This window comes from Dromaius novaehollandiae, chromosome 10, assembly GCF_036370855.1.
Source record: "Dromaius novaehollandiae isolate bDroNov1 chromosome 10, bDroNov1.hap1, whole genome shotgun sequence".
Taxonomy (NCBI): Eukaryota; Metazoa; Chordata; class Aves; order Casuariiformes; family Dromaiidae; genus Dromaius; species Dromaius novaehollandiae.
The window spans coordinates 11,659,149-11,685,405 of NC_088107.1; the positions used below are offsets into that span (position 1 = coordinate 11,659,149).

General features: G+C 41.6%; 1 protein-coding gene across 1 annotated transcript in view; it reads left to right on the forward strand.

Moving 5' to 3' along the window:
- Positions 1-26,257, forward strand: part of HOMER2 (homer scaffold protein 2) — a 65,647-nt gene that overhangs the window by 9,942 nt on the left and 29,448 nt on the right. The window contains exon 2 of the mRNA XM_064517304.1: positions 14,109-14,265. Coding sequence (XP_064373374.1) covers positions 14,109-14,265 — 157 coding nt within the window. The remainder of the gene's footprint in view (positions 1-14,108; positions 14,266-26,257) is intronic.

Here is a 26,257-nt window from a genome sequence, read left to right on the forward strand (position 1 = left end):
TTTAAACTGGAATTGTTGTCCTTAGGAGGTAGAGCAATACTGTGCGACTTGGAAGGCTTCTCCCATGAAATATAAAAGTAACATTGCAATGATTTGCAACGTTTTCCAATAACTATTAAATCAGCATAAATGACAGAGAGCTATACTGGAAAGAGGTTACGCTCATCAACTCCTTTACTGAATGGCCTCTAAATTATTTGCCAGAAGAGAAAATAGACACATGACTGCTGGGAGCAATTTGGGATGGTTGTGTTGCCTGTTCTCCCTTGAAAGTGTAACCGATTTCTATGAAGCAGGAATGGTCCAAACTTGATGGCTTGGTGCCTTGGATTGAAGTTTCTTGCTTTCTCTTTTCTCTTTTTCCATCTCCTTTTGGCCATTTTTGCCTCACAGCAACAGCGTTGGGGCCAGGCAGGGGCACGGGCACACACACAGCTGCATCCAGGTTGTCTAGTGGGAGCTGCAGAGGGAGAAACGGGCAATGGAATGCTTTTTGGGTTTTACTGCCTTTTAAGGGTAGTAAAGCTACCTAAAAGAGAGCTCTGTTTAGAGAGATTTGTAACAGAGGCCTTACAAGTCAAGTTGATTTGATTCTTAGGGTGCTAAAGTGTGAACTTGCAAAAAGCATAGTAAGAATTTCTCACCACTTGGCACCTTATCCTCCATAGCTGAGCGAGTAGTTTATCCATTCGGCATACTAACACCAGGCTCTAACTTTAGATTGCAGGGACCATGAGGAGTGCAGATTCTAGCTCTTGGCTTGCTATAATTTACTTACGGCGAATAGGGGAAACTGGTGCATAAACTTCTTTCCCAGCAAGGCAGACATCTGCCTCCACTAGCAAGGATTCTCATACTACAAGAGTGCACTCAAAACAAATCACAGTACGATACAAGGCAAGCATTTAAATACTATTTTAAAACACATAGATGTTCAAAATTGTTTTCTGAAATAAACTGAAAGTCACGTGAATTGTGTAATACGGCTTACTGTTCTAGCATAAAAAGTGTGGTTTGAATTTATTGAGCTGATTTTGCTCACATTTGTTTGGTACAAGTAAGAGTAACTCAGAGGGGAATCGGGTCTCCTGCATGTACTCTCCTGTTGTTTTTGAAGGGTGAATTCACAGCTGCATAAATCTCATAAAAGGTTCAAAGCTCCACAGTAAAAGTATTAATAAAGACCAAAGCCATAGCAGCTTGTGTCATCTGGGATGAGTGTCAGCCTGACATGTTATCCATTGAATGCTTTGTTTGCTTTTGCTTTACTTGCATGTTATACTTTCCAGGCTTGCCGGGGCACAGCTCCATCCCTTGTGGCTGATCACTTTTTTGGGGATGGAAGTGGGGCCAGCTCAATGTGTGCCGGGGGCAGCCCTGCTCCAGAGGGGTCCCTACTGCTCCTGGTTTGGACCGTCCTCTGCTGTTTTTGCATGAGTCAGGGCTTGGTATATGGCTTCCTTTAAAAATAAAAGGATGATTATTTTAATGTCTTTTAGACCAAAGACTGGAGAAGGATTTGGGGGAGAGGGGAAATCAGGAAAAGAAAATAAATCTGTCAGTGCTGCCAACTCACAGGGCAACCGGAGTATCAAGCAGCAAATAGTAGCAACTAAATAAGGGCAACACAGAATAGCTAAAATGAGGCACGTTATCCTCTGGCTATGACAGCATTGTGGTGCTCCAGCTGAGGACCCAGCACACGCAGCTGGTTTAATCAATAGCAGCGTGACACCCTGGGGCCCTGGAGCCTGCACCGACCGGGAATCCTGGGAAAGAGAGTTTAGCTCCGGAGCGCCGGCGTAGCCAAGCTCGTCGTTTTTATCTGAGCTCACAGGAAAATTATTTTAGATCATCTCAGTGCTTTAAACATTTTGGTAAGTGTTAATATACTTTCAGCACCGTGGAAATAATTACCATATGGCTGTAAGATTTGCCATCTGTCCAGAGACACTAAAATACAATTAGTCCATGTAGTCCATTTATCAATCTGTAAGTGACAATGTTCGCAGTCCTGGCAACTTCGGTTGCTGACAGAATCAGAACTTTTATAGGCTTACCTGTCTGGCCTTATTACAATCAATATATAAATGAGATGGGAAAAAAACCCATCATTCAGCTGGGTCCTTCACCCTTGACAGAAAGGGAAAAAAAGTCTACATTGGTGTAAATGAGATTGAGGAAATGTTACACCTTAATTTTTGTAAGTACTAATTGGATTTTTACGTCTAGTAGACCTTAATTTTATAAGACAAAGCCAGATTTACTTGTAGCCTTTCAATCAAGAAATACCAGTAGGACAGAGTGCATTACAGGGGAAAAAAATATTAACTGCTGCCCTGTTATATTAACATAGGAGGCACACAAAGCTAAATGTTAGAAACATAAGAAATGTGATCGTTAGCATCATACATTTAAGCAGATTTTATTCTTCCAAGGTTTCTTGCTTGGCTTCAAAAGAGTGAGAAGATGACTTTTTGGCATAGTGAATCGTTTTTAGAAATAAGGTCAGGGCTTTTTTATTTTTAAATTACTAATGATCTGACACTCTAAGGGGTCTGATTTTTGAAAGCTACAGAAAATCTAGTCCCTTGAGGGTGTCTTAGCTTGGCTGCTTAGAATCATTAGCCTCTTTAAAACTTGGGTTAGATTTGTAATGGATAATACATATCCAAAAAAATAACCTGGACTTTATATTTGGGTGTACATATTACCCGGACCACACCTAAACTTACAAGTTTGTAATAAAAAATGTGTGATCTTTTGTTTATTCTGTCAGTTTTCAGCCAGCCCACACTAATTTTTGAGATTCTGCTAACATACAAATGTCATTTTGCACATTATTTGCACCATGAACCATAGTTATGTAGCCTGCATTACATCAAAAATGATGTTACTTCAAGTTAAGTCCTCGCATAACCCATACCCTCACATAGTCCACAAAAAATTGGAAGTGTTGGCATTTAGCAGTCAGAGGTGTTGAGAGCTTTGGAGGTCAAGGAATGGGACTGGAAGATCAGAAATAGGTGGCTATTGGGATTCAGGAATTTCTGGGATGAGTTTCTGCCTCTATTACCTGCAAATATGTGTAGGTTTACTGTAGAGTCAGAAGGTTTTCAGGGTTTGGTTTTGTGTTGTTGCTGGTATAGTGTGTGGGCGATTTTTTTTTTAATACTGTATTTCTCAGTTATAACCTATTGTCTGAGTTTTTTAGGCTTAATAATCTTCTCTGTGAAGCTCAGATGATTACCAGAGGATCTGCACTTGTGCGCTGGCATTGCTGACAGCTTATTATGCTAACAAATAAATATACACTTCTGAGATCCCTACTATAGATCTGATGGCAACAGATGGTGTTATATTTTTAAAGATTAAAATTATCACTGAATAACGTTAGCTCCTAAATGTTTGAAATTTCCTTTGTATTTTTATCTTGAAGCAGAAAAAATCTGTCTTCCAATAACCTTATTGGCTGCTAGTAAATATATTAGGTATATAAGAACTGAGTCTCCAAGTTCCTTGGAGAATTGCTGCATGACTGTGCTAGCAGCAACAAAAATATTATTGTTGATGCTATTATTCTACTAAAGTTCCCAGAGCACAGAAATCAGCTTTTTGCCAGGTAGTCTAATTTAAACTGTATTGAGCGTGGCATGAGGCTGGCTTTGGCGGTGCTCAGCTGTGTGCTAGCACCTCTCCTCCTCCTCCGGGCAGCAGCCGGGGGGTTCCTGGCTTCAAGCATGGATCCTCTTGCACCGCGATCTGCATCTTATGGTGGCGATGCCGCGTCTGTGGCGCTCCGGGCTCTGCATTTGGTGCTTTTTAGTCTCCTAGACGGCCTGCCCCAGGAGGCTGCTGGCTGTGGATGTGCTCAGTTTGGCGGTGGTGTCGCTAGCCGGCTTGTCCTCGGCACGGGCAAGCCGCAGCACGCACCTGAAATCCAGCGCGGGCATCGCCCTGGTTGCAGCTGCCTAATCCCAGTGGCGTAAATTGTTTGTTCATTAGTTGACTTAATTTTTACATGCTCAAGTTTCACTGAAGGTGTGTGTAATCATGGTAAACCATCTGTCAGCGCCCTTGTTCATGTCTTCTCAGAAATGTGGGTGTTTTTTAGACCTCCCGGGTGCTTTGGCAGTGTCTCGGGTGACCACTTGCAGCACCCCATGCACGGCGCATCGGGGCCGAGGGCACGAGGGACGCTGGAGCGCTTCCTTCCGACGTCCTGGCTGGAGGCATCCTGTCTTGGATCCTGCAGGCAGTGGATCAAAAAGAGTTACACAACTCGTTCTTTAAACTGAACTGATTGCCTTTTTCTTGTTTTGTTTTAGTATAAGTGGAAGAAAAGCCTCAGGGAAGAGCATTTGAATAGTGTATGGGCAAGCATATCAATAATTACATGCATGGATTAATGCACAGAAGTACTCCCCTCCAAGGGTCTGCTCGGTTCTGTGGTGTCTGAAGTAATGGGGAGTTTAATCATATTATTTTGCAATAGTGAGGCTTTGATTATGTTACTGATTAAAATCAACTTTTCAGATTGTTTGTGCGAAGATAACCTCATCTGGCATTCAGATTCCTGTCACATGGGAGGGGAAGAAAATCCTGCACATGTTGCCCTGGTGGTGTCAGTGTGTTTTACATGCATAAACACACACGGATGATCTTTTACTTTAATATTTAAATCATATTTGTGGGCTTTTCTCCAAAATATAGCCTCTCTCTTTTTTAAATGAACACCAAATGGCGCACACAACCTCAGACTATCCCCTGCCTTCTGCAACACGAAGGACACAGTGCAAAGGATTAATAATTATGAAAGGACTCAACTAGCAACTAGGACTCAACTAACATGCTAAAGAATTTGCCCGATGTTTTACAAGTGCAAAATACATGAAGTTCTTCATCCAAGATTGTGTCTACATTTTTTTTTCTCCTCTCTGACCGTTTCTCCCCGATGCTACCACTAGAACAGCGCATCCACCATCAAGGAGGATGGGGAGGGCTCGGTGTGTACCTTTTGCCCGAGGGGCTGTGGTGCCCCGAGGCCGTGTGGACCTGCTCCAGCTGCTGGCACCATCTGCTCCTGGGCCTCAGCGCTGCCAGGCCAGGGCGCTCTCCACGGCAACGCTGCTTCTGGTTTTTTGGAGGAAGCTCCAAAAAAGTCTTTTTTGGACTCTCTCCGGAATCAGCTGCTAGGCCGCACGGCCGTATGTTTCCTTGGATAAAGTCTGGGGTCGTCCTGCATCTTAAAGCTGCAGAGGAGGACCTCAGCGCGCCCACGGGCCTGTCCACCTTGCTAGTGCCAGCGCCATCCCCGAGGGTGAGTCGAGGTTTGGTGCTCGAGGAACGTGCTGTACCTCGAATCTGCGAGCTGCCTCCTGATTTCTCCTTTTCTGAGGAGGAGAAAACAAAAGTGAGCAGTAACAGACAGGGCTGACCCTGGGTTTGTATTGGGATGGGAAAGTGTGGGCATCGGAGAAAAAAAGACTGGTTGCAGGCTTTCTTACAAGTGTGCACTATCTAGTTCAAGATTTATACTTTCAATTTACAATGAAAATCTGTCAGTGAAATATTACAGTGCAAGCAGTACCTTTTTTTTTGTGCCAGAGGAGGCTGTGCTAAAAGCATTAACTCTACTGCAACTGAGGCAAACCCAGAAATAATTTTTAAACTATCCAGAGAAATATGAAAGCTTTGAGGAGTCTGTTTCTGCGTTGGTACAGCCTCATTTGTCAGCAAGGGCAGGAGAGCATGTATCTATCCTAGCAAAGGAGGAAACCAGAGTACAGTAATCTCTTTTCCTTAGTTTTATTGGGTTTGCATTTATCCCTGTGTAAATGAGAGGCCACATAAACATGTCTTGGGTGCAAATGTATGGATCCTCTTTCAAAGTCTTCTAAAGGAGAGTCTCTAAAATAATCAAAGTTACACAACCCGTTTCACACGCACATGCTCCAAAATAAAGTTTCCTGATCTTTGCTTCATGATCTGTCATATTGGCAGCCTGAATTTGGTTTGTTTCGAATAGACAATCTTACCCATAAAGTGTTAGTTCAGGGTCCTTTCAGTTCCTATCACCTGTGTATATCTTACTCATGGAATATCTTGAAAGGTTAATAAGATGTGGGGGTAGCCCAGTAAGTAAAGTGCACGCTTTTTCACTACCCAAGTTAAGACTTAATTTATATATTGACTTCATAAAGGCACAATGGTATTGTGAGAGCTCACAGATGTTACAATGATTTTCACTCTGAGAGCTTTTGTTCTGAAGATTCATTGTTTTGGACTCAGCTGCAAATCTAAAATGAATTTAATTAACATCTGTGCTTTTAACAATAAGTTCCTCTTTAGCTAGATAGCTTTTTTTTCTTAATTTTTTGTGTCTAAGTAATGAACTATTACATTTCCTACAAATGCAAGAAACACTTTTGCTAATTACATTGTCTGTTGAAATAATAATTCCTTTAAAAGAAGAGAGATTAAAAAATGGCAAGAATTTAATGTATTTCTGCAGGTGAGTTGATATCAAATGTAGTATAAAGTAGGCACTAGAGAATCATGATTGTGGTTATTTGAACAAGTTGCATGACCTTGCCCTTAATTAGTAGTGCTGCTGAAATCAGAGCTTCTTTTCAAATGGTGGGTAACCTCATCGCTAATGAGGGTGTAGATGTGGGTACAAAACACATGAATTTCAGCAACGGAAAAATCACAAACAGGGACTTTGAAACTGAGTAAAATATACTTAAAAAATAGCTTTATCTCTTTTTTTTCGCACCTTTTTAGGTATGGTGTAATCTCTGTCCAAATAGTCTGGGTTTTTCAAAAGTTGGCCCACTTACCCTCCTATTTGTACAGCCAGAAGTAACTGTGATTCCATCCTGCAGCAAAAAGATGCCTGTGAATGCAATATTTGGATATTGGAATACTAATGAATGCAGTTTAAGGGTTTTTTTACGGAGAGAAAAATGCAAAAATCAAGTGCAGCTGCCCCCGGGAGCCCAGCCCGGCGCTCTGGGCCCGTTCCCCCCTTCCCCACGTGGGACGGCTGCCGGGGCCTCCCTTTTCTGTCTCTGAGCTCCGTTGCCTACCTCTCCTGTCCTGCTCTGCTCAGGGTTGCTTCTCTGTCCTTCCACGTAATTTTTGCCTTGGAAATACTCGAGGGAAAAGGGCTGTTTGCATTTGAGGACAAGCAGGAGCTAACTGGGCCTGGCTGAGAGGTGCCTGATGGCCTCGCACCCGGCCGGGACACCGAAGCGGGCAGAAAGCGGCGAGGCTGAGCTGCTTTGAGGCAGCGCGGTCCAGCCGCCAGATCTGCTCCTCTGCCTGCGGGAGGGTGTTTCCCAGGGACTGGCATCCTGCCCGCCCCCCAAATCATGTGGCAGAAACCACTAAAATTGCTAATAGCTTATCTCTTGTCTGTGAAGATTGTTAATTTTTTACAATAGCCTCTTTTATTGAGTGGTGAATATTCAAATGTCGATATAGCCTTTTAAATTAGCATAGTTCAAAACTTCCCGGGATGGAAGATCTGATATCAAAGTGTCCTGCCAAGTTAGCGATGGCAAAGCTGTGGAGCAGCAGAAGCGAGGTGATTTGATTTTATTTCCAGGTTTGCTGCTGGCTCTGTTACCCGGGATGCCGTCCTGCTCTTCGCGGCAGTTGCCCCGGGTGTAAAGTGGAGCCGTTACCCACCTGCTTCCCTCATGCTATGAATTTTGCAGTCTCGCGAGTTGACGCAAGCTCTTCCCTTTTGATCGCTGTGTAAGCTGGCAGCAGGCACTCTGACTTGCCTGTTGGATCTGATGCAATCTGACTGACCCAAATTAATTAGCGTATACCAGTTTGGGAAGGTAGCAAGCTGCCTCCTTCCGTAACGCCGGTTTGAGGCTGTCACATCTGTAAAACGTGTGGGGTTTAGGTGTGCCGTTCCCCAGGCCCATGCTGCTCTGCGTGGCAGTGGAATGAATGCCTAGAAAACCTAGCTGCTTTTTCATGGCTAGTACACGCAAATCTATTTAGATTTTGGACAGCTGAGTCTCAGAAAGGTGCAAAATCAGCTTTATTAAAAAAAAACTCCCTGGCTTTCTACTTGCATGCAAAGCACATGTACTTACATACAAAGCACGTATGCTTCATTAGAGGTGTGCCTTTACTTTGATTTTGGTGTTTTGGGTGGGTTTGGAGAGTGGTGGGGGTTTTTTTTATTTATTTGTTTTAAGTTTGAGACATGCATGTATGAACAGATGAGTTTTGCTTGGATAGATGAAGTGGTATTTTTTGCAAGTCATTTTTTAGGAATCACTATTTGTCTGGACCTTCACCCAGATGAGTATTTTGAATATAAGAAAAATCTCACTGCCTGTGAGGGTCCTTGCTGCTGGGTTGGCATCTGGATCCTCTCCTCCGAGAGCTGAGGAGAGGTGACTGCAGAGCTTGTAGCCTTCCAGCTATAAGACGTACTTGTTCTGATTTATTTGGGACCGAAGCTGCGCGTTTGGCTCACTAATGTGCTGTTAACTTTTGGAGCTGTGCACGCGTTTGTTGGAAGTCAGAGGCATGAGAAGGTCCCAGCGGCTTTTGGGCCGGTGTCGGGACCTCGGTCGCGCGCAGGGAGCGACACGGCCATCAGGGTGCTGGGGGGAGATCCACGTGTGCTGCTAGCTAAATCTGGGGAGGGGGATTTTGGAAACAACGCTTTCCTTTCTAGCAGTGTTGCTTATTTTTAAACTACCATAAATACATTTGGCACTCCAAGTTAGACTGATGTAGGCATTTGAGGTTTGTTCTTTTTGTTTATTGTGCTGCCAGTACAGCAATGCTTGATCCAGATAACTATTGACACCACGTTTATCACGTTGCATTCAGCAAGTACAAATCTTTGTACCACGCCGAGTGGCTGCAGTGACAGGGAGGGCTACGTCACAGTCCAGGATTTTGTGCTAATACTCTTTTTCTTTCTTGGGAGATCCTCATTATCTAATACTTACAGCAAATCGCTGCAGATCTTTTGGCGCTGTCAGGCAGGATAAATATCAGTGTGCACATGGAGATGGCCTGTGGCAGGAAGTGCCACGTTCCAAAAATTACCCTGACGTGCTGTTTAGAGGCATGTGCATCCTGTACTGAATGTCAGTTATATGAGGACATATTTTGAAAAAATATCTTTATTTAGATTGACAAATGAGACTGCTAATGCAGAGCTCTGTTGTCAGTGTAGGGATAGCACAAATAATCCTCAGAAAACGGAGAATTCTTTTAAGGTAACATTGCATGTGATATATTAGAAACTTTTCACAAAACGTGCAAGTAGTGTTTTTGCCTCCACCATAATACCAGGCAAAACTTCTATCACAAACATCTTTGTTGTTCCAGATACTTACAAGTAAAGGAGCTGCTTAATTCTTTTTACTTGTTCAGCCAACCGGGCAGCCATCCAATGTGCATTTAGCACTTAGTGTATTTAAACAAACCCAGGTCCTTACCTGTAGGCAAGTCCTTGAGTCACGGTATTGCACTTATTACCAAAAAGTAGCTCAAAACCGTGAGCTTTCCCATAATCAAGGCCTTGCTCCAGAGCAGCAGGCGGCTGCACGAAGCCCCACATGCCACTGGGCCCCCGAGGCACAGGCTCACCCGAGAGTGCGATCCCAGACACTGGCCAGGCTGGAGCTTTCTGAGCCACAGCTCCATCAGCCACAGAGATCCCCAAGCCTGGGGACTTACCATGCTGGCTTAAAATCAGCAAAGATTGCTTACAGCTGAAGTGATTCAAATCACTGGTTACAGTCGTGATTCAAATACTAAACAAGGAACTTTGAATTAAGTAATTTGAACTTCTCATAGGAGAAAGCCTGTTCCTGTTGATTAGGAATAGCAATGTAAAACATGTCGTTTGTAGTGCAGCTAGTTATGCGCTCATAAAATTTGGCATGGTTATATATTAATCAGAAAGTGGTAATGTATCTCACACAGCTGTGGATGTAGTTCATTAGCTTTAGAGTCTTATTTTTTCTTTTTTAATCCTTAGGAGAAGGTTAACGACATATTTCTTAATTAATAGAGAATGATCTCTTTTTACTTGAGATTTGTCTGAAATGACATGAGGATGGAAGTTAGAAGTCAGCTAGGATGCACAAAACCATGGCTTGAAAATTATAATCGTATTTATAAAACATGCTGGTCATAGAAACGCCTCTCACCACCAAAACTCGTCAAAGTGTATTTTCTGTCTTAATCTGCATTATTAAACAAAGAACTATAACTCTTAACTATAGTTTAGGTCTCCATTTGCTAGATTTCCAGTAGTTTTACTTTAAACATTGGATGTTACTGTCAAATTGATTTTAAAACAGATTTTTTAAAAAAGAGAAATGTATTTAATCAATCATTAACAACTTTGGTTAAAATTCATGAGATTTTAAACATTCATAAATTCTCTTTGTCTTGTGATTTACAGCTTCCACAACTCTGGTAGCTAAAAATGATATTACTCCCTGTCTGCCCAGTAAAACTGACAATTTCACATAATGGCCAGATTACAGGAGCTCAGACATCAAATAACACAGGATGTGCTACACGAATTTCAAGTTAGTAATGCTGGTTTTTTTTAAATGTAAAACTTGATAAATCGCTGATAAAACAGAGAGAGAAATCCCAGAAAATGAAGTAATTCCTCTATCAATGAAATGCTTTCTTTAATTTCAAAAGTTACAAGTGAGTAATAATCTCAATTTGGAGGTCTATCAGGCCATGGTATGTGTTGTAAAAGTATATAATCGACAGAGTTTCAATTGAAGATTGAACGCTGCAGTTTTATAGTCACATGTATGTGCTTCACTGGTCAGGAGGGTTTGGGAGCCCCTGAATGCAGACATTGTCTCCCATATGAAAAGTTGTGCCACTGCAGCTCATTAGTAGCAAAACTCCCGGATTTGCAAATCCAGATTGGCAATACGAAAAGCGAGCTTCAGTCCCGTCTCTGGCCACGCTGGGCTCACCGGCTGTGCTCGGGGGTTGCATTTCTTGGCGAGGAGCCGGGCGCAGACCTGTGAGTGAATTGGGCAGCAGCGATGGGACAGAGCAGGAGTGGGCTGCGAGCAGGAGAGGCACGGCCAGGGGACCGTCACGGCAAAATGCCTCTTCTTGTCTTCATTACTGCAGGCCGAAGCTGGGCCATCCTTTTGGGAGGGTGCAGCTCACGGGAGGCTTTGTCTGTTCGCACAAGTCAAAAATCTGCCCCGGGCTTCAATTTCCTCTAGAGCTGCCTGTGGCAGAAAGGCCAGAGGGGTAGATGAAGAGCAACCAACTGGTCTGTCCGCATTGAGGACTCAATTATAGGTCAAAAGATGACTTATCTTGAATGTGCTAAAACACTTAACTTTTTTTTTTTTTAATAGTATATCAACAAGCAAACTGCATGACCCATAGGGCTGCTGTTTGCACCTAGGAAGACAAAGTGTGCTTTTCTTGTTTGTTTGTTTTAATAATCATAAGGGTTAGAAACACAGTCAAGTTTTGCCTTTAGTTTTTAACAGAAGCCACAAATGAATGGTTAGATGGCTATTTCAAGACCTGAACTTTATTTTCCATTAGTTTAGCTGCTCGGATGCAGGTATACAGCTCATGTTGACAGCAGTAGTTGCTGTAGGACTTCTGGAAAAAATGGAGTTTTTCTGTTTTTCACTTCATTCTACTTTCATTATATCCAGATTTGCTTTATATGGTTACTGGCACTGCTGCAGAGAGGCCAGGCAAAATATCAAACATTGTTTTCTGGTATTGCTAAGGTGACTTAACAGAAATGCAATTGTTGTGGGATGAGTTTTCAGGAAATAAAAATCTGAAACTTTTGTTTGGCCTGAAATATATAGGTCATATTAGCACTAGCAAAAAACAATTAGTAATAGAATCCACTAAAAACTCAAGGAGAAATTCTCCTTTTACTTAGCTCCACTCAGAGCATGTATATATTTTTAAAGTAAAAGAGTCAGTAGCTTGGGGGAAACTCCCCTGCATTCCTTATTGCAAATAAACCACTGTCACTCAGCTGATGCTGCCATGCATTTTAAGGGAAGGGAAGCAGAAAGTTCAGTTGCTTTTATTTGCTTCATAAAAATGTGACCTTCATGGGCTTTACACTGCTAATCCTGTGTAATGTATGATTGAAATATTTAAAAAATGATACAAAGACTTACCCTTCTTTTCCTAGCTGAGCACTGCACCGGGGCAACATGCTTGAGCAGGGGGACTGGACTAGATGATCTCCAGAGGTCCCTTCCAACCTCAGTCGTTCTGCGATTCTGTGATTTTAGTAAATGAAATGGGAGTCAGATTCAGTGAACTGCTGATAGGGAAGAGCTGGAGTAAATGATACTCTTCCACAGCTGTAACATGACAGTCCTATTATTTTTTAAATTTATTTCATATAAGAGTTTCACTGAGTTCAGCACAGCTGTCTATCCAGAAACTTGCTTGTCAGCCCTTGGAAAATGTAAAACTTTGCATATGTCTTGAAAGGAAAAAAAAAGTTTCATTTTTTCCTTTCTTAGACCTTATTGGGCTTTGCAAGATCCCACCATCTTTCCTGAGCTAATGCTACAGTTAGATTGCTTCATCTGTTTAATATTAGTAGATTTAGTCTCCTTGATTTTAATATTGATTTTTAGTATGATTGCTTTTTCATTACTTGTAATATAGCAGCATTTAACAGTTAAGATTGTGCTTGATGTTGTATACAGTTCCTACATGCAGTCCCTGAAGTTGTTGTATTCTAAAAAACACAGAGGTGGATATAAAAGGAGTTGAAGATTATAGAAACATTCATAAAAACATAATTCCAAAACTCCAGGACTGAGAATAATAGAAAAGAATTATTTATACGAATAGAAAAGAATAATAGATGAGAGAGGGAGATTTTTGGCCTTTCACCTAGCTCTCCTCATTTGTTTTATGCACAGTTCTGTATGACGGGCTTTTCAGTTTGCATGTGGTAAATATTTTGGGGAGTTAACAATGATGGACTCTATTGTAATACAATTATTTTTGAATCCTGTCATAATTCTGTCAAGTTGAACTATTGATGATATAATATTTTGTGCACGGTAAGAATATGCTGAATGATAACTTGCTTAATATATACCATTATTTACTGTAGCTTTCAAGAACTAAAAGCACAGAAGTATATTTATACACGTCGTAGTCTTGACTTGCAGGTCACTTCTGCTTCTAAACTAGTATTAAAGGTATAATTTGCAGTGGATTTAATTTTAGGGCCTTTAAATAAGTCTCGTTCTGATCTTGAACTAGCTGACCTTGTTTGTATCACGTTTTGTTCTTTTGGTCCCACATCTTCTCTGCTCTTACATGTGGTTTGCGTTGCCACATCTATAAGGTAAAACCACAACCCTTGATCATGAGTGAAATCTTCTTGTTGTGTAAAAACACCTGCAGGTTGATAAAGTTAAGGAGTGGGGTGTGAGAGGCAGTATTTCACCCACAGATACCGCTTGTTGCACTGAAATGCAATACAGGGGTTTGGCAGTGTTTTTTCCCTTCGTTTTCCAAGATGATTAACTATTTTTGCATCTGGTGAAGTTTTCATGCACGTGCACAGAACAGTTTGATTCTGAGGAGAGAGATTTTAATATTTCAATAATTATACCGTGCCTTTACTCTGCCAGAGTTGGGGAATCCACAGAGAGGTTCTGGCTCTAAGTAGCGACTCACATGAAAGAGTGATAGGAGCAAAGGCATCCACGTGTGGTCTGTTTTTGTCATTAGCAAAATTTGTGCACTGGGAAAGCATGCATGTGACTGTCCTTTCCTTGAAATAAGTATTATCAGTTTTGAGAAAAAGTGGGGTACCCAATTAATATCACATGGGGAGAAAAAGTGGCCTTGTGCTGCTGATCACCTCCTGGGCTCTGGCAACGACTCAGGACACCGTGAGTCACATCGCGGGGCCAAGGTGAGGCTGCAGTCACTGGCATCCTTTGCTTCGCGAGGCTGGGTGCTGCGCTTCACCATGCCGGGCGCGCCGGGGCCTCTGGGACACTTCATCTGCCAGGGGCTCATGCCTGCGTTTCTCCTGTCCCTCCCTGTTCTAGAGAGCAGCCCATCTTCACCACCAGAGCCCACGTCTTCCAAATCGACCCCAGCACAAAGAAGAACTGGGTCCCCGCGAGCAAGCAGGCTGTAACTGTTTCCTACTTCTATGACAGCACAAGAAACAGCTACCGGATTATCAGCGTGGATGGAGCCAAGGTAGGAGGCTGGCGGGACCCCAGCATGTTTGTGTGTGGCGAGGGCCATGGCTGTCACAGCTAGCCGTGGACGGGCTACGTCAAACACGTAACTTCATAAACACTCAGTTTTTCACATAATCTGTTATAGACACTTGTAGTGATAAAGCTTCTAATTGAAAAACACGGGGCACATTAAGAGTGATTTTGCCCAACTTAATTGACCCGGATAGGATTTAATCTCTGATGAGTTTGACTCCTTTACTATATTAATGAGCCAATAGCTTCAAGTGTCAAAATGGACTCTATAGTACAGTATCTAAAACCACCACCTGTACTAAGTAGATAATGCTGAGGCTTTTTTTGGTGGCAAAATGTCCTTTTTAAAGGGAACAAAGAGACAGATGTGTGCAGACTAGAGCTTTTAATTTAAATGCCAACCGTGTATTCACTTTTGCCTAGCTGAAATGTTTATAGGTTAGCATTTAATGTTCTTCAGTTTTCACACTGGAGTTCATCAGCCTTAGGTGACAAATTAGGCTTGAAGGCTTCCCCCTACCAGCTTCTTTTTGCTTATTCCGTCGTGCATTGCCAGATAGTATGCTGATGTATTTCTTTTAAGAATTTTGATTAGTTGGACTGAACGATGGATTAGACAACCATTTTTATTATATACTAGATTCATCCCTCTAATTAGTTCCTCTGAAGTTACTTCTAAGCGACCATTTTCCGTAGCAGACTGCGGTCAGAGGTATGAGTTAAAACACTTCATTCTTGTACAAAATTCATTGGTCATTTCTGTCAAAGCAGAGAACACAGAATAACGAGACAAGTTTACAGTTTGTTATCCATGTTCGCGTTCGGGGAGGATGTTAAAATATCACTATCCTGGGAGAGAGATCTCCCAGAAATCATCCCTTAATAAACCTTTTATATCTGTCATGCCTATTTCACGTGCTTGTTTTTCTAAGCATCTGCTGTGCTGTACTTGGTTATGTATTGGCTTATAAATCAGCCATACTGCCTGTTTAAATTGATGGTAATGCTTCATTAACAGCGCTACAGCGTTAATATATTACCATCATTACATCGTTTCTGCTGCGTGTTCATTTCTAAAACCAGCAACAAAGTGCCTCGGTTTGCAGTTGGCACGCACGCAACCCGTGTAGCTTTCAGGGAAAGCTTAGCCCCTTAGATCTGCTTACCAAGAGCCCTTGCTTATGCCTAGCTAATTCTCCTACTCATGGCAGTAGTGGGCTGTCGGCTTTGAAAACCCAGGCTAGCATTAATTCCAAGCCAAAACTACTGTACTGTCAGCAGCGGATTGCTTGACTTACGTATGTGCATGCATGCATTGCGACTAATTAATGAAAAGAAAGTAATTATTCTGTGCGTGGGGAGGATGCAGGGGCAGTACATGCCTACAGCCAGAGTTCTGCCTCGCAGTGCAAAGCAGATGCTGAGAACAAGATAAGCATCCAAGCTTTGCATCTTAATCTGCCCAAAAGACATTCAAAAGGCAACCGACTCCCACTAGAGGATGTCCCAGAAGAAGGTGCGCCTCCTGCAATTAAAATCTTCCCCTGGGGCTTCCTGAGCAATGAGTCCATTGCTTGCCAAATGAATTATTCCTTTTCGCTAGTTAAGGAGCAGGTTAAGAAGAAATGCTGTCTTCAAGCTTGCTTCTAAAGAATCCCTAGTTACCCTGCCTGTGCATTTTAAGAGTCCTAAAGGTGCTGACTTGGGAAAAGGAGGATGTGTGTACCCAGCTAATGAGAAGGGTTGATTTTTCTCCCACAAACAGCTATTGTTTAGCATTTTGACCTACTTTTCTAGCCCAAATGAAACCTGATTGAAATGTGAGCAAGAATACAGACAGCATTTGTTGGTTTGATCTTGCTTTCCCTTCCTCTCACTTATTAGAATACAGTCTTCCATCCAACGGTCTCCTTCATGTGTTGGCAAATATCAGACAAATTAGCTTCACAGCATCGCTGTGGGCAAAAGTTATCCCTGTTTTAAACATAAAATAGCTGAAGCTCAAGTAAATTAAGGCACTTGGTCATAGAACGAAGGTGGTGATGAAGAGTATGTATCTTACAACTCTCCATCCTCGTTTTACCTGAAAGGTGGCTGTTCTAACAGGCTTTTTTAGACGTACATGTATGCAGCATGTTGCAAGGCTTGCAGAGAAATCACATTTAAATACAACTCATAGGCAACTGTTTTGGCAAGGGTATCTTTTTGTGTTTTGGGCTTTTTTTGTTTGGTTGGTTTTTTTACCTTATCAAATTGACATTACATAGCAACAATACCAATATTTTAAAATGATCAAGAGCTCAAGACAGTTCACTTGAACGTTGTTTGTTACCCGGTTACATAAGCTGTATTTTACTTTTAGGATTCAACATGTTGCTCTGGGCAGTGTGTTGAATTGCAAATACGCAGAAGAACGTAGGGCTGCTCAAACCCGTTAGTGCTGCTGTCATCCAGACGATAGGGGCAGGCTGTGCAGTGAGAACCTAAGGAATATTTAGCATCTTGCTGATGTAGCACCGACCTGATGGGCTGTGCTTGTTGCGTGAGTGGCTTGTTCAGGCTGCTGCTGCTGCACCTCGAAGGTGCAGGTTTGGGGGTGGCCACAGTCCCCATCCCTCAGCCCCCTCCTGTCTTCCCGCAGCAGCTGCTCTCCTTCCAGGGAGGTCCCTTGCCCTTTTCTCCAAGCCCTGTGGCACAAGGGCTGCCCCAGGGCAGGAGGGTGTTGGAGGTTTGGTGGGCTGAAAGTGGAGATCAAGAGGAATCAAGCATGGCTGGCACCACGATGATGTGTAAATCTGCTAATCTTTGATGTATTTCTGGCTTTCTCAGTTCTTGTACTAGTCCTAATTGCTACCTAACTTAATAGCTCTGCACCACCTTTGCAAGCGTGGCTGGCAGAGGGGCCCGAAGTTTGCTGTGCTCTGCTGGCTCACACAGTGGGGCACTGACTTCAGTTTCTGATCGTTTTGGCAAGTTGCGGAAAAGAACAGACGGGCCTGGCTGGGACGCGCAGAGGTGGCAAAGACAGAGATTGCAGCAAAGAAGAAAGTGGGATGGGAAAGTAATAAGGTAAAGAGTGAATTCAGTGGAATATCACTCTTTCTTTGGCAGAGGGATTAGGAGAAGCACGTGCTGAAAGCCAGGTGCTGCTGGGATGGAGAGCAGCCAGAGGAGAGTGTAGCCCTCCAGGTGCCAGGTTTCTCCCAGAACCTCCCAGCCCAGCAACAACAAAAACTTATCAAAATGCTCGGGGAGTGAAGCACTGAAAAGTGGAGACTCTAGGGTCAAAATAGCTTGTACCACTTTAGTTCTACAGATACTATAATTGCTACATCTTTCACAGAAAAACAGGTGCTTTGGACAGTAGATTGCAATTTATAGCAAAAAAATTTCACAGATACCATAAAAGTATGCACAAGATGATCTTAACCAAGATACCATTGCCAAACAAGGGAATAGATTAGTATACCTTTTAATTACATTATAATAGACTTGTATGTTGTCAAGAAAGTAATTTCATCATAATATTTTACAAAGTTTTTAGCTGGAGGCTGTCTAAACTGCAGCATAATGAATGCTAGAGGCAACAATCCCGTGAAATGCAAGGGCACACACTGATTCAGAATTAATGAGGCAGCTGAGAGAATTTACCGTATTAAAGTCCTCTGTGTTGTGGGCAAAAGTCAGCCTTGTTGGAAAATGACAAAATATGGTGATGGTGCAGGGAGAACATGAACTCCTAAGTGCCAGGTTGTTGTGCAGTGTGCAGGGAAAGCCACACACAAGGCTCCTCATTAAAACTGACCTACGTTATTCTGCCTTTTAGAGTGGGAAAGAAAGTTTGAGAGCATGAATGTTACTTAGACTGATACTTGCCATCTTCCTCTGGAATAATGCATGATCGTGTCTGGATTGGTGGGTTTGTTCATTTTTATTTTTTAAGAAATTGGAAATAGGTATTTTCCAAGCTATGTACAGGTGAAGGGGAAAGGATAAGAAACTATTGTTTCCATACAAAATTTGAGAAAGGAATATAATTCCTTTCTCAAAAACAAGTTTCAGCCCTAATTTTCCCCAAGTGTTAGATGTCTACAGAACCTTTGATTTCTACAGCGACATTTGTATCTTTTGAGAAATAGTTTATTAGTAGGGAACATAAAACTAGCTTAAAATTAATATCCAGCAATAAACCACAGGACATTTGAGATCTATGCCACAAAGAAAAGCAGCACAGTAAGAGTCATCTCAGATGCCAGTCTTAAGTAACTTCCATGAGCTGCTTAGACAGATGAGTAGAAAAAATGAAAATCAGGGGTTAGAAAGATGAATAGATGGCAAGACTAACTTTGATAAATACATGGTATAGAAACAAGGACTTTGTGTTTCAGGGAAAAAATTTTGTTGGCTGACACTTATTCCCAGTTGTTAGATCATTTAAAACAGTTTATTACCTAACAATTACCTTGAATATTGAAGATCAGCAGCTAAGTTGAGCATAATTGTGTTAAGGTACTAAAGAGATAACCAGAAAAATCGTTGTGCTGGGAAAGCAAATTCAGTGGGTCTATTTCTGAAGTAAATTGCAATTAGTAAGAATAAGAGTATGGGCCAAATTTTGCAAGTCAGTATGCACATAATGTTCCCCAAAGTGAATGCAGTACACAGTACGATGAAGCTGCTTGATTGCTAAGTGGAATATGTACCCATATACTAGGACATGTCAGTGAGTATCATGCCAAGAAGGGACAATGCGATTCTGAGAGCAAAATGAAGCTTACAGGGGCAGAGCTGCTATGCTGTGCAGGACCCTGCAGTCTGGGGCACCCAGGATTCAGCCCCAGCAGCAGTCTGTAGCAGATATTTAGGGAGGTAAGAACAGATGATGTGTAAATCTGCTAATCTTTGATGTATTTCTGGCTTTCTCAGTTCTTGTACTAGTCCTAATTGCTACCTAACTTAATAGCTCTGCACCGCTTCATGACCACGCTTTTTTTGTTCTCATGAATAGAGGCTGGCTTCCTAGGTACGTTTATGGGAAATTCTGAGCTCTAGCATTACTGTATTCAGAGATTCAAAACAAATAATTTTCTTTGCCCACAGAACTGAAATTATTTTAAGACATAGCTGTTAAAAATATTCCAGGATATTTTGCCAAAAGGTGAGTTTTAGCTTTAAGGAGCTTTCCTTTCATAGGAGAAAAAAATTGCAAGGCATGATAACATGGATAAAATTCCTTCATTTGGATAGTTTTGGGGTTTTTTTCCATTGACCTAAAATCAGCCCTTATCAGTGTCAATGTCAACTCTATCAACCAATATCAACTCTTTCTCAGGAAAAATCTATCAGGTGGTTTAGATATTAGAAAACTTTTGGTGCTGACTTAAAAAGGCTTCTGGCAACGTAAACCTTGCAAGGTGTCTGTATGGTCATTCGAGCATTTAACTGTGCCTCTAAGACCTGGTGGATCTGATTCACAATAACATGTAATGGAAACAAACACAACACTTCCTTCTGTCCTTACATTTAGAGTATCTATGTGAATTCACTTGATCTCTCCTAGCTGAGTTAGGTGGAGGTATGTCCTGCGAGGAGGTTCCCACAGTCATGCTTAGCTAAGGTAGTCCTCCAGCTGATGCGACTACAGCAGCTCTACCATGTGAAGCCTCTTCTTTCCGTGACTTTTACAGGCTTCATAGCATTTTTCTCTATTTTAAGCAGATTACTAGAAGGCAAAAAGCTTCCCAGCCCTGCTACTGTTGTGACTGATTTGCTGCAGCTACATGTTGCAGGGTCCCTGTGGGTTCGTTCATTTGTTTGTTTTTTCAGTTGAGTTTTGGGTCATCTGATTGGGTTGAAGCCAGCCATACTCTTAGCTGGCAATATGGGATTCACACTTAAGACCTACATTTTCAGGTTTAATAATTTCTTAGTGAAATTATTGGAGGATGTTTTATAGCCTTGGGTTGCAAAAGATAAGGGAATGTAAAAGAACTTTAAAAGTGACTTTAGAATGTGATGTTCTGCTTTTTCTTTTTCTTTTAACGTGTACGGAGAAAGCCTGAATTAAACGTTATGATTTTGAAAGGTGTGGGTAAGCACATACGTGTGTTTTGTCAAAGGGGCAGAGATTCTTTTATTTCCAGTTTTGCCTGCCCTAGTTTTCTGTATTACCCTAGCTTTATTTCTTGCCATTGCTTGTCAGCACTGTTGTCTGCTGTTCACGCTGTGGGAAAGCCTGGTGCTGAGGTGGGTCAGAGCTCGTGGCCCTGTGCATGGGGAAGTGGAGGGAGGCCCTGCTCCTTGCCCTGAAGATTATTTTGTTGACTGCGGTACTAACAGGACTATGATTTCCGCAGAAGCCCTTCTGGTGAACTCTGTTTCAATTAGCAGAAGATACTTTTATATTCCACCTTCTCAAAGCTTTTTCCTCTGATGAATAACTGAGATGGATATTCCTTTCTTCAAAATCTTCTGCCATGTTTTTTTTTGCCCTTCATGCTGTTTCTTCTAGACTGGACGGGAAATCGCTGCCAGTTTCGTTTCTAGTTGTCCTAGAAAGAACATCAACCATAACATGGGGGGAGGGGGGCACTAGCTCAATAGTACCTGTTCTTCTGACACTGAATATCAGCAGGAAAAGGTCCTTTCATCAGGAAGACAGTGTGTGACACTTCTTGCTGTGTGAAGAACCCGAAAGGCATATCCCAGCTCAGGAGTGAATCTGCATTAGGAAAAGCCAGTGGAAAGGTGAACAGGTTTTGACCTCTGGAGCTCCAGGTTGACTAATCCAATATTCCCAGGTTCTTGTCCATGTCCAAGTTGACCGATCCAGTATTCCTGGATTTTTGTATATATTTGTCCACAACAGAAACCTTCATATACTATAAGATTTCCCATACTGGAGTAGCTGAGTACTGTGATACAGAAAATTGAATGTATTTGATGACCTTCATCTTCTCTTCACCCCTATCACAATATGCTAAGTATTTCATGAACTATTGGAACAAATTTCAACATGATTATTAGCGCTGAAGATAATATTTGAACCGTGAAAGAATAATTCCAGCCAATGGAACTAATTAACCCCACACATAAAAGAGAAGAACATCTTTTGAACTATAAAAACACAGTATAAAATATAATTTTAAAGCATAATCCTGTCTCCCAGTGTGCATAATTTGTGTGTATGTTGTAATAAACATCTTGTTGCTTTTATGCTGGCAAGATGGCTATTAAGCAAAAACATATTAGTTGTGGCTTTATGATCTTTATATATACATAAATATAATACAGATAGCTGCTCTGTCTCAATGGTAAAGTACTTATTATAATGCCTGTGTATATATATTAAACTTCTCTGAAATAATTTGATGCTGTTCTCGCCCGCTCTCACCAGAACAGTTTGCTTTGTAAGGCAGCGGCAGTGCAGACTGCTACAGCTTAAGATTTCCTAGCGTGTGCAGAGGGAAGATGTTCGCGTACGAGGTGCATGTTCTAGTACCATTTGCACTGAACAAAGTACTTTCTAAAAGATGCTTGAAGAGTCTCCAGTTGCTTTTCACAGTCCCTTTTGGGTTCGTTGTTGTTGTAAATAATGAAGCTGGATTGGGCTGCGTTGAGAGGCAGCTGCTGCTTTTGTAGCGAACTTCTCCTCATTTTGTACGATGAGCAAATGAACAGCGGGAGCACATCTGTCCTATTCTGAGGCCCAGCATTCTAGTTTAACCTAAACTGGAACTTATTCTTTCTCTAACTGAGATAGTTAAACAAATTATAGGGAATAATTAATAATTTTACTGTGCTCGTTTTAATATCTACTTCCTGATTTCACTTAAGGATGTTAGAGGAGTTGTGGTAAAGGCAACTTCCAGATTTTTAGTATCAATTTAAAGGATTCAGATGGGACTCTCAATTTAGGGAAAACCTGCTGTCAGATGAGTGATCTTGGTGCCATTTTAGGCATGAGTTGCTGGCCTGGACGGATACTCCTAACATGCTCTGTGTGCCTGAGTAGCTGCACTCCAAATTTGGCCCTGGGGAGACACAAATAGGTCAGTCTGTGGTATATCAGAGAGAAATGTGAATGTCGGGGTTACAATGGCCACACTAGGAAAAAACTTCTAATCATCTAGCAGCCAACAAGTCAACAAGCTAGTGACTGGAAGCTGAAGCAGGACAGATGCAACTAGGAAATAAACCCACCTAATTAACTGTGGAGTCAACACACAAAAGTATGCAGTGGGTCCTTCTGTTATAAAACCCAAGACTTAGTTTTTTTCTCAACAACATCTTTGAAATAACAGTGGATAAAATTAATGAAAATAACAGTCCGCAATGATCTGAAAATACTTTGTGTTATCTGTGTTTGTGGTGTACGCAGCTTGACTAAAGTAGTTTGAGATTTTGTTCTCTCCAGATATTAAAATAACTTGAGAACATTTTGTCTGGAATTTGGTGATGAAGAAGCGGAGCACTAAAGGCAAAGCAGAGCTCTTAGCCAGTGATGAGACTACTCAGCTGCATCATCCTTTATTTGCTTAGGATAATATCAAATATTCAGAAATTCAGTCTAAGAGGATCTGCAGGATTTAATGCTTTGGGAGATAGTGTATTGCCTGGAGTTCTGCCTGCGGAAGAGTTTTCAGCTGTTGCTAAGACTGGTTTAGATATGCAGAGCTAGGAACATTGGGTGTGGTTGTGTAGACAGGTTCTTAAGTGTTCAGAGGAAAAATAGTGTTACAGCTTAACTGCAATGGTAATTCCAGAATTGCTAATATCAGGGGAGATGAGCTATGAATAGAGGGAAAAATTAAAAATGCTTGCATAAACAAGACCTAGGGCTATAAGTGAAAGAGAACTTGCCACAAGCTGGGAAATGGAAGAAGTAAATGCAAAGAAATTTGGCAGGTCCCTTGAGAATGTCCTTTGAGACTGCATCAACTACAAGTCCTGATCATCTGCTGAAGATGTGTTTTGGTTTAAAAAAAAATGGAGCTATAGAACTTGTATCAATTAAATGTTTCTATATTAATCTCTTTCCAAGTTATTAACTTCCAAATGTGAAAAATTCTCAGTTCATTGTCTGGACTATTTCTGGAAGTAAATCCTTCAGAAGCCAGTTGGTAAACTTAGGGGAGCAGATATCAAAGTGTTGGCAACAGCTGTATCTGACAGAACAATAGAACCACATCTGCCTCTCAGTTTGATCCTGTTTGGCTAGTTTTTCTGCTCAGATATACAGTGCCTCTATATGTCGCTGGATCTGTACAAAAAGGACACACAACTGAATTCAGGAGACTGATGTTGCAGAAACCTTTTCATAGGCCCAGTTTGCTGCTCTTTAAGAGGAAGACATTAAAAATCCATGCCAGACAATTTCTAATGACATCACGTACCAGCAAATAGAGAAACTTTGGCCCAGATAGATTTTCCCTTTTTAAAACCTCTCCATAAAATGTCTTGGGAAAGCCTTGTCGAAGAAATTGTTTCAGTACATAATTGCCTCCCACAGAATTGGTTTTTCATCACTAGACTCAAGTATTAATGTTGGTATCAGGATGTGCCAAAAAGGTTAATTAAGCCATATGATGTTATTGTAGTGAATCCTGGAATCAAGCAAAACTTGCCTGTTTCAGGTCACGAACGTTGAACTTCACAGAGGTTTTGAAGAATCTCTAACAAATCTTTGGTGAAAATAACCCATGTCTGTTATCAGGTGAAAACTGAGGAAAATATCAAGGTTTTCATAGCATCATCAAAACAGACGCAACATGGTAGAGTTTGCAGATGCTTTTCCTTATCTGTTTCATTTCATTAATGTTCAAAACAAAATCTGTGGGATGGGATTAAAACAGGCAGATTTCCCACACGGCAAACACTTTCATATCAGCTCACCAGACTTCCGTGACCATGGTCGGTTTTGTTACAGGTTTTGCATTGTGCTACCTTTTTCTTCCAAAAGAAATGATAAGGGGACTGAGGAATGGAAACCTTATTCCCAAGGGTGACTGTGTTGAGCCCCTGTTCTGTCTTCTTGAGCTCGAAAGCCCAAGAATTTTCTCCCAAGAGGACTTAGCTTGATGTGTTCAGAGAAGCACAACCTGCTTTCCATTATATTAGGAACTTCTGTCAATAATTACAATAAATGCAGCACTGGTTAGTTGTCTCCTAATTTGAGATTTTTACTCTCTCTTTTTTAAGTTCAGCTACTGAAAGTAATACAGAACAGTTTCTATAAGCTGTGCTTTATGAAGCCCTAAGGATTACTTTCCAGCAAAAGCTATATCAATTATTTGTTTCTTTTTTCACCCTGCTGCAATGCCAGAGGTATATAATACTTGGAAATCCCTACTCAGAAAGTTAATGTATCAGACATGCTAATCAAGTCATGCCAGATGGAGTTTATAAATAAACTACACCGTATTGTATTCTTAAAATTTGAGCATCAAACAATTTGATGCAATATTTTCCCAGTTTTACAAAAAAAAACCCCACTGCTTCCTCCTTGGTTCTGGATTGAGAGTCACGTGCAATGGCACAATAGTTGTTAGATGGAAAGCGGTGAATAGTGTAAATGACTGTCAACTGTTAAAAACTAGGTGAAGTCCAAAGCTGATTCTCCCTGAGGAGTGAACAAGATGATCATATGAGCCTTAGATAACCTCCATCTAGCTATATTTTCTGATGGCAAAATAAGAATGAGGCATATCTGCAGAGGCAGAAGGAAGATCATTTTATGTTATCTCATAGATACAGCCTATCTTCAGTTGTTCGTGTATTGCTCCAGGTGTTACTAGACCAGATTGTACTTTTCAGACTGTCATCTAACAGCGACCACCCTTAGATGCTTTAGAAGATGCCGAATAGATACTGTCATCTCCTAAAAATAGCATATCTGCCTTCCTTGGACGTTTTCACCCCAAGGAACAGTTTTTCCAGATTTCAGAGAGGAAGGAATAAGCTATCTCATTGCTGACTGCTCACTCAATGTGTGAACACCAAATGTCTTCATCATAGCTTCTCCCATCTTGGTCTGATGAGCGAGAAGGGAGATGTGGTCATGCCTAGCATTACCCCCACCATGGCAACTGAGAGTAAGGCCAGCGAGAAGGCGAGTGTTGTCAGCAATGTGGGGGTACGTTGTTTTACTGGGGTAGAGGGATCTTTAGTGATGCTTAAGGCAGAAGGAAACGGAGGCATGAAAGGATAGTTTGAACGCCAGTCTTGTATTTCATGCAGTGTTCAGGACTCAGCCCAACCTGGACCTTTTCAAGCCAAATCATCTTTCAATGTCAGAAAAAGTGCTTTAGGGTGCCAGGGTGGGCCCTGAATCCTAACAAGTGTTTGGGAAGAAAGCCACAAAGATGAAGTCCACTGCTGTGGGCTCGCTGTCCTCCCACACTGCCCATGTTGAGTCTAAGGTTTCTAAGCAGTGGCAGTGGACAACACTGCCACGGTCTTGTCATCCTGTCCCCAGAGAAATGCTCATTTCCTATGTCCCTGCTTCACTCTGCTGGTTCCTGCTTCACAGACATCATCTCAACCTTGTCTTTAGGTGGTATTGCTTATCCATTCCTGGTTTAGCTCGTTCTGGTTGTGATGTGCATATGCTGGGACAAGCTGGGATCTTGGGACAAGTCATTTCTGACCTCTGCACGGGGGCCTTCATGCTGAAGTGAGGTAGGTGCATGAGGCTGTTGGGACAGAGCTTTAGGGATGTAGAAATGATCAGTGGTTAAATGCTTCCTATAGGGGCTCAGTTAAATTATAAGACTACAGAAAAGACAATGTACTTTTATTAAATACTCCAAAGCATGAATGTGGTATAACTATGTGTTGTTTTTATTGTATCTCATTGCAAGAAAATGCAACCTTCTCCCCCACCTCATTTTTAGTCACCAGGAAAAAAATGGCTCTACTGTATTCTTGCCCCTGCCTAGGAAAACATGAGAAAAAAGATTTCTAATTTTAAATAA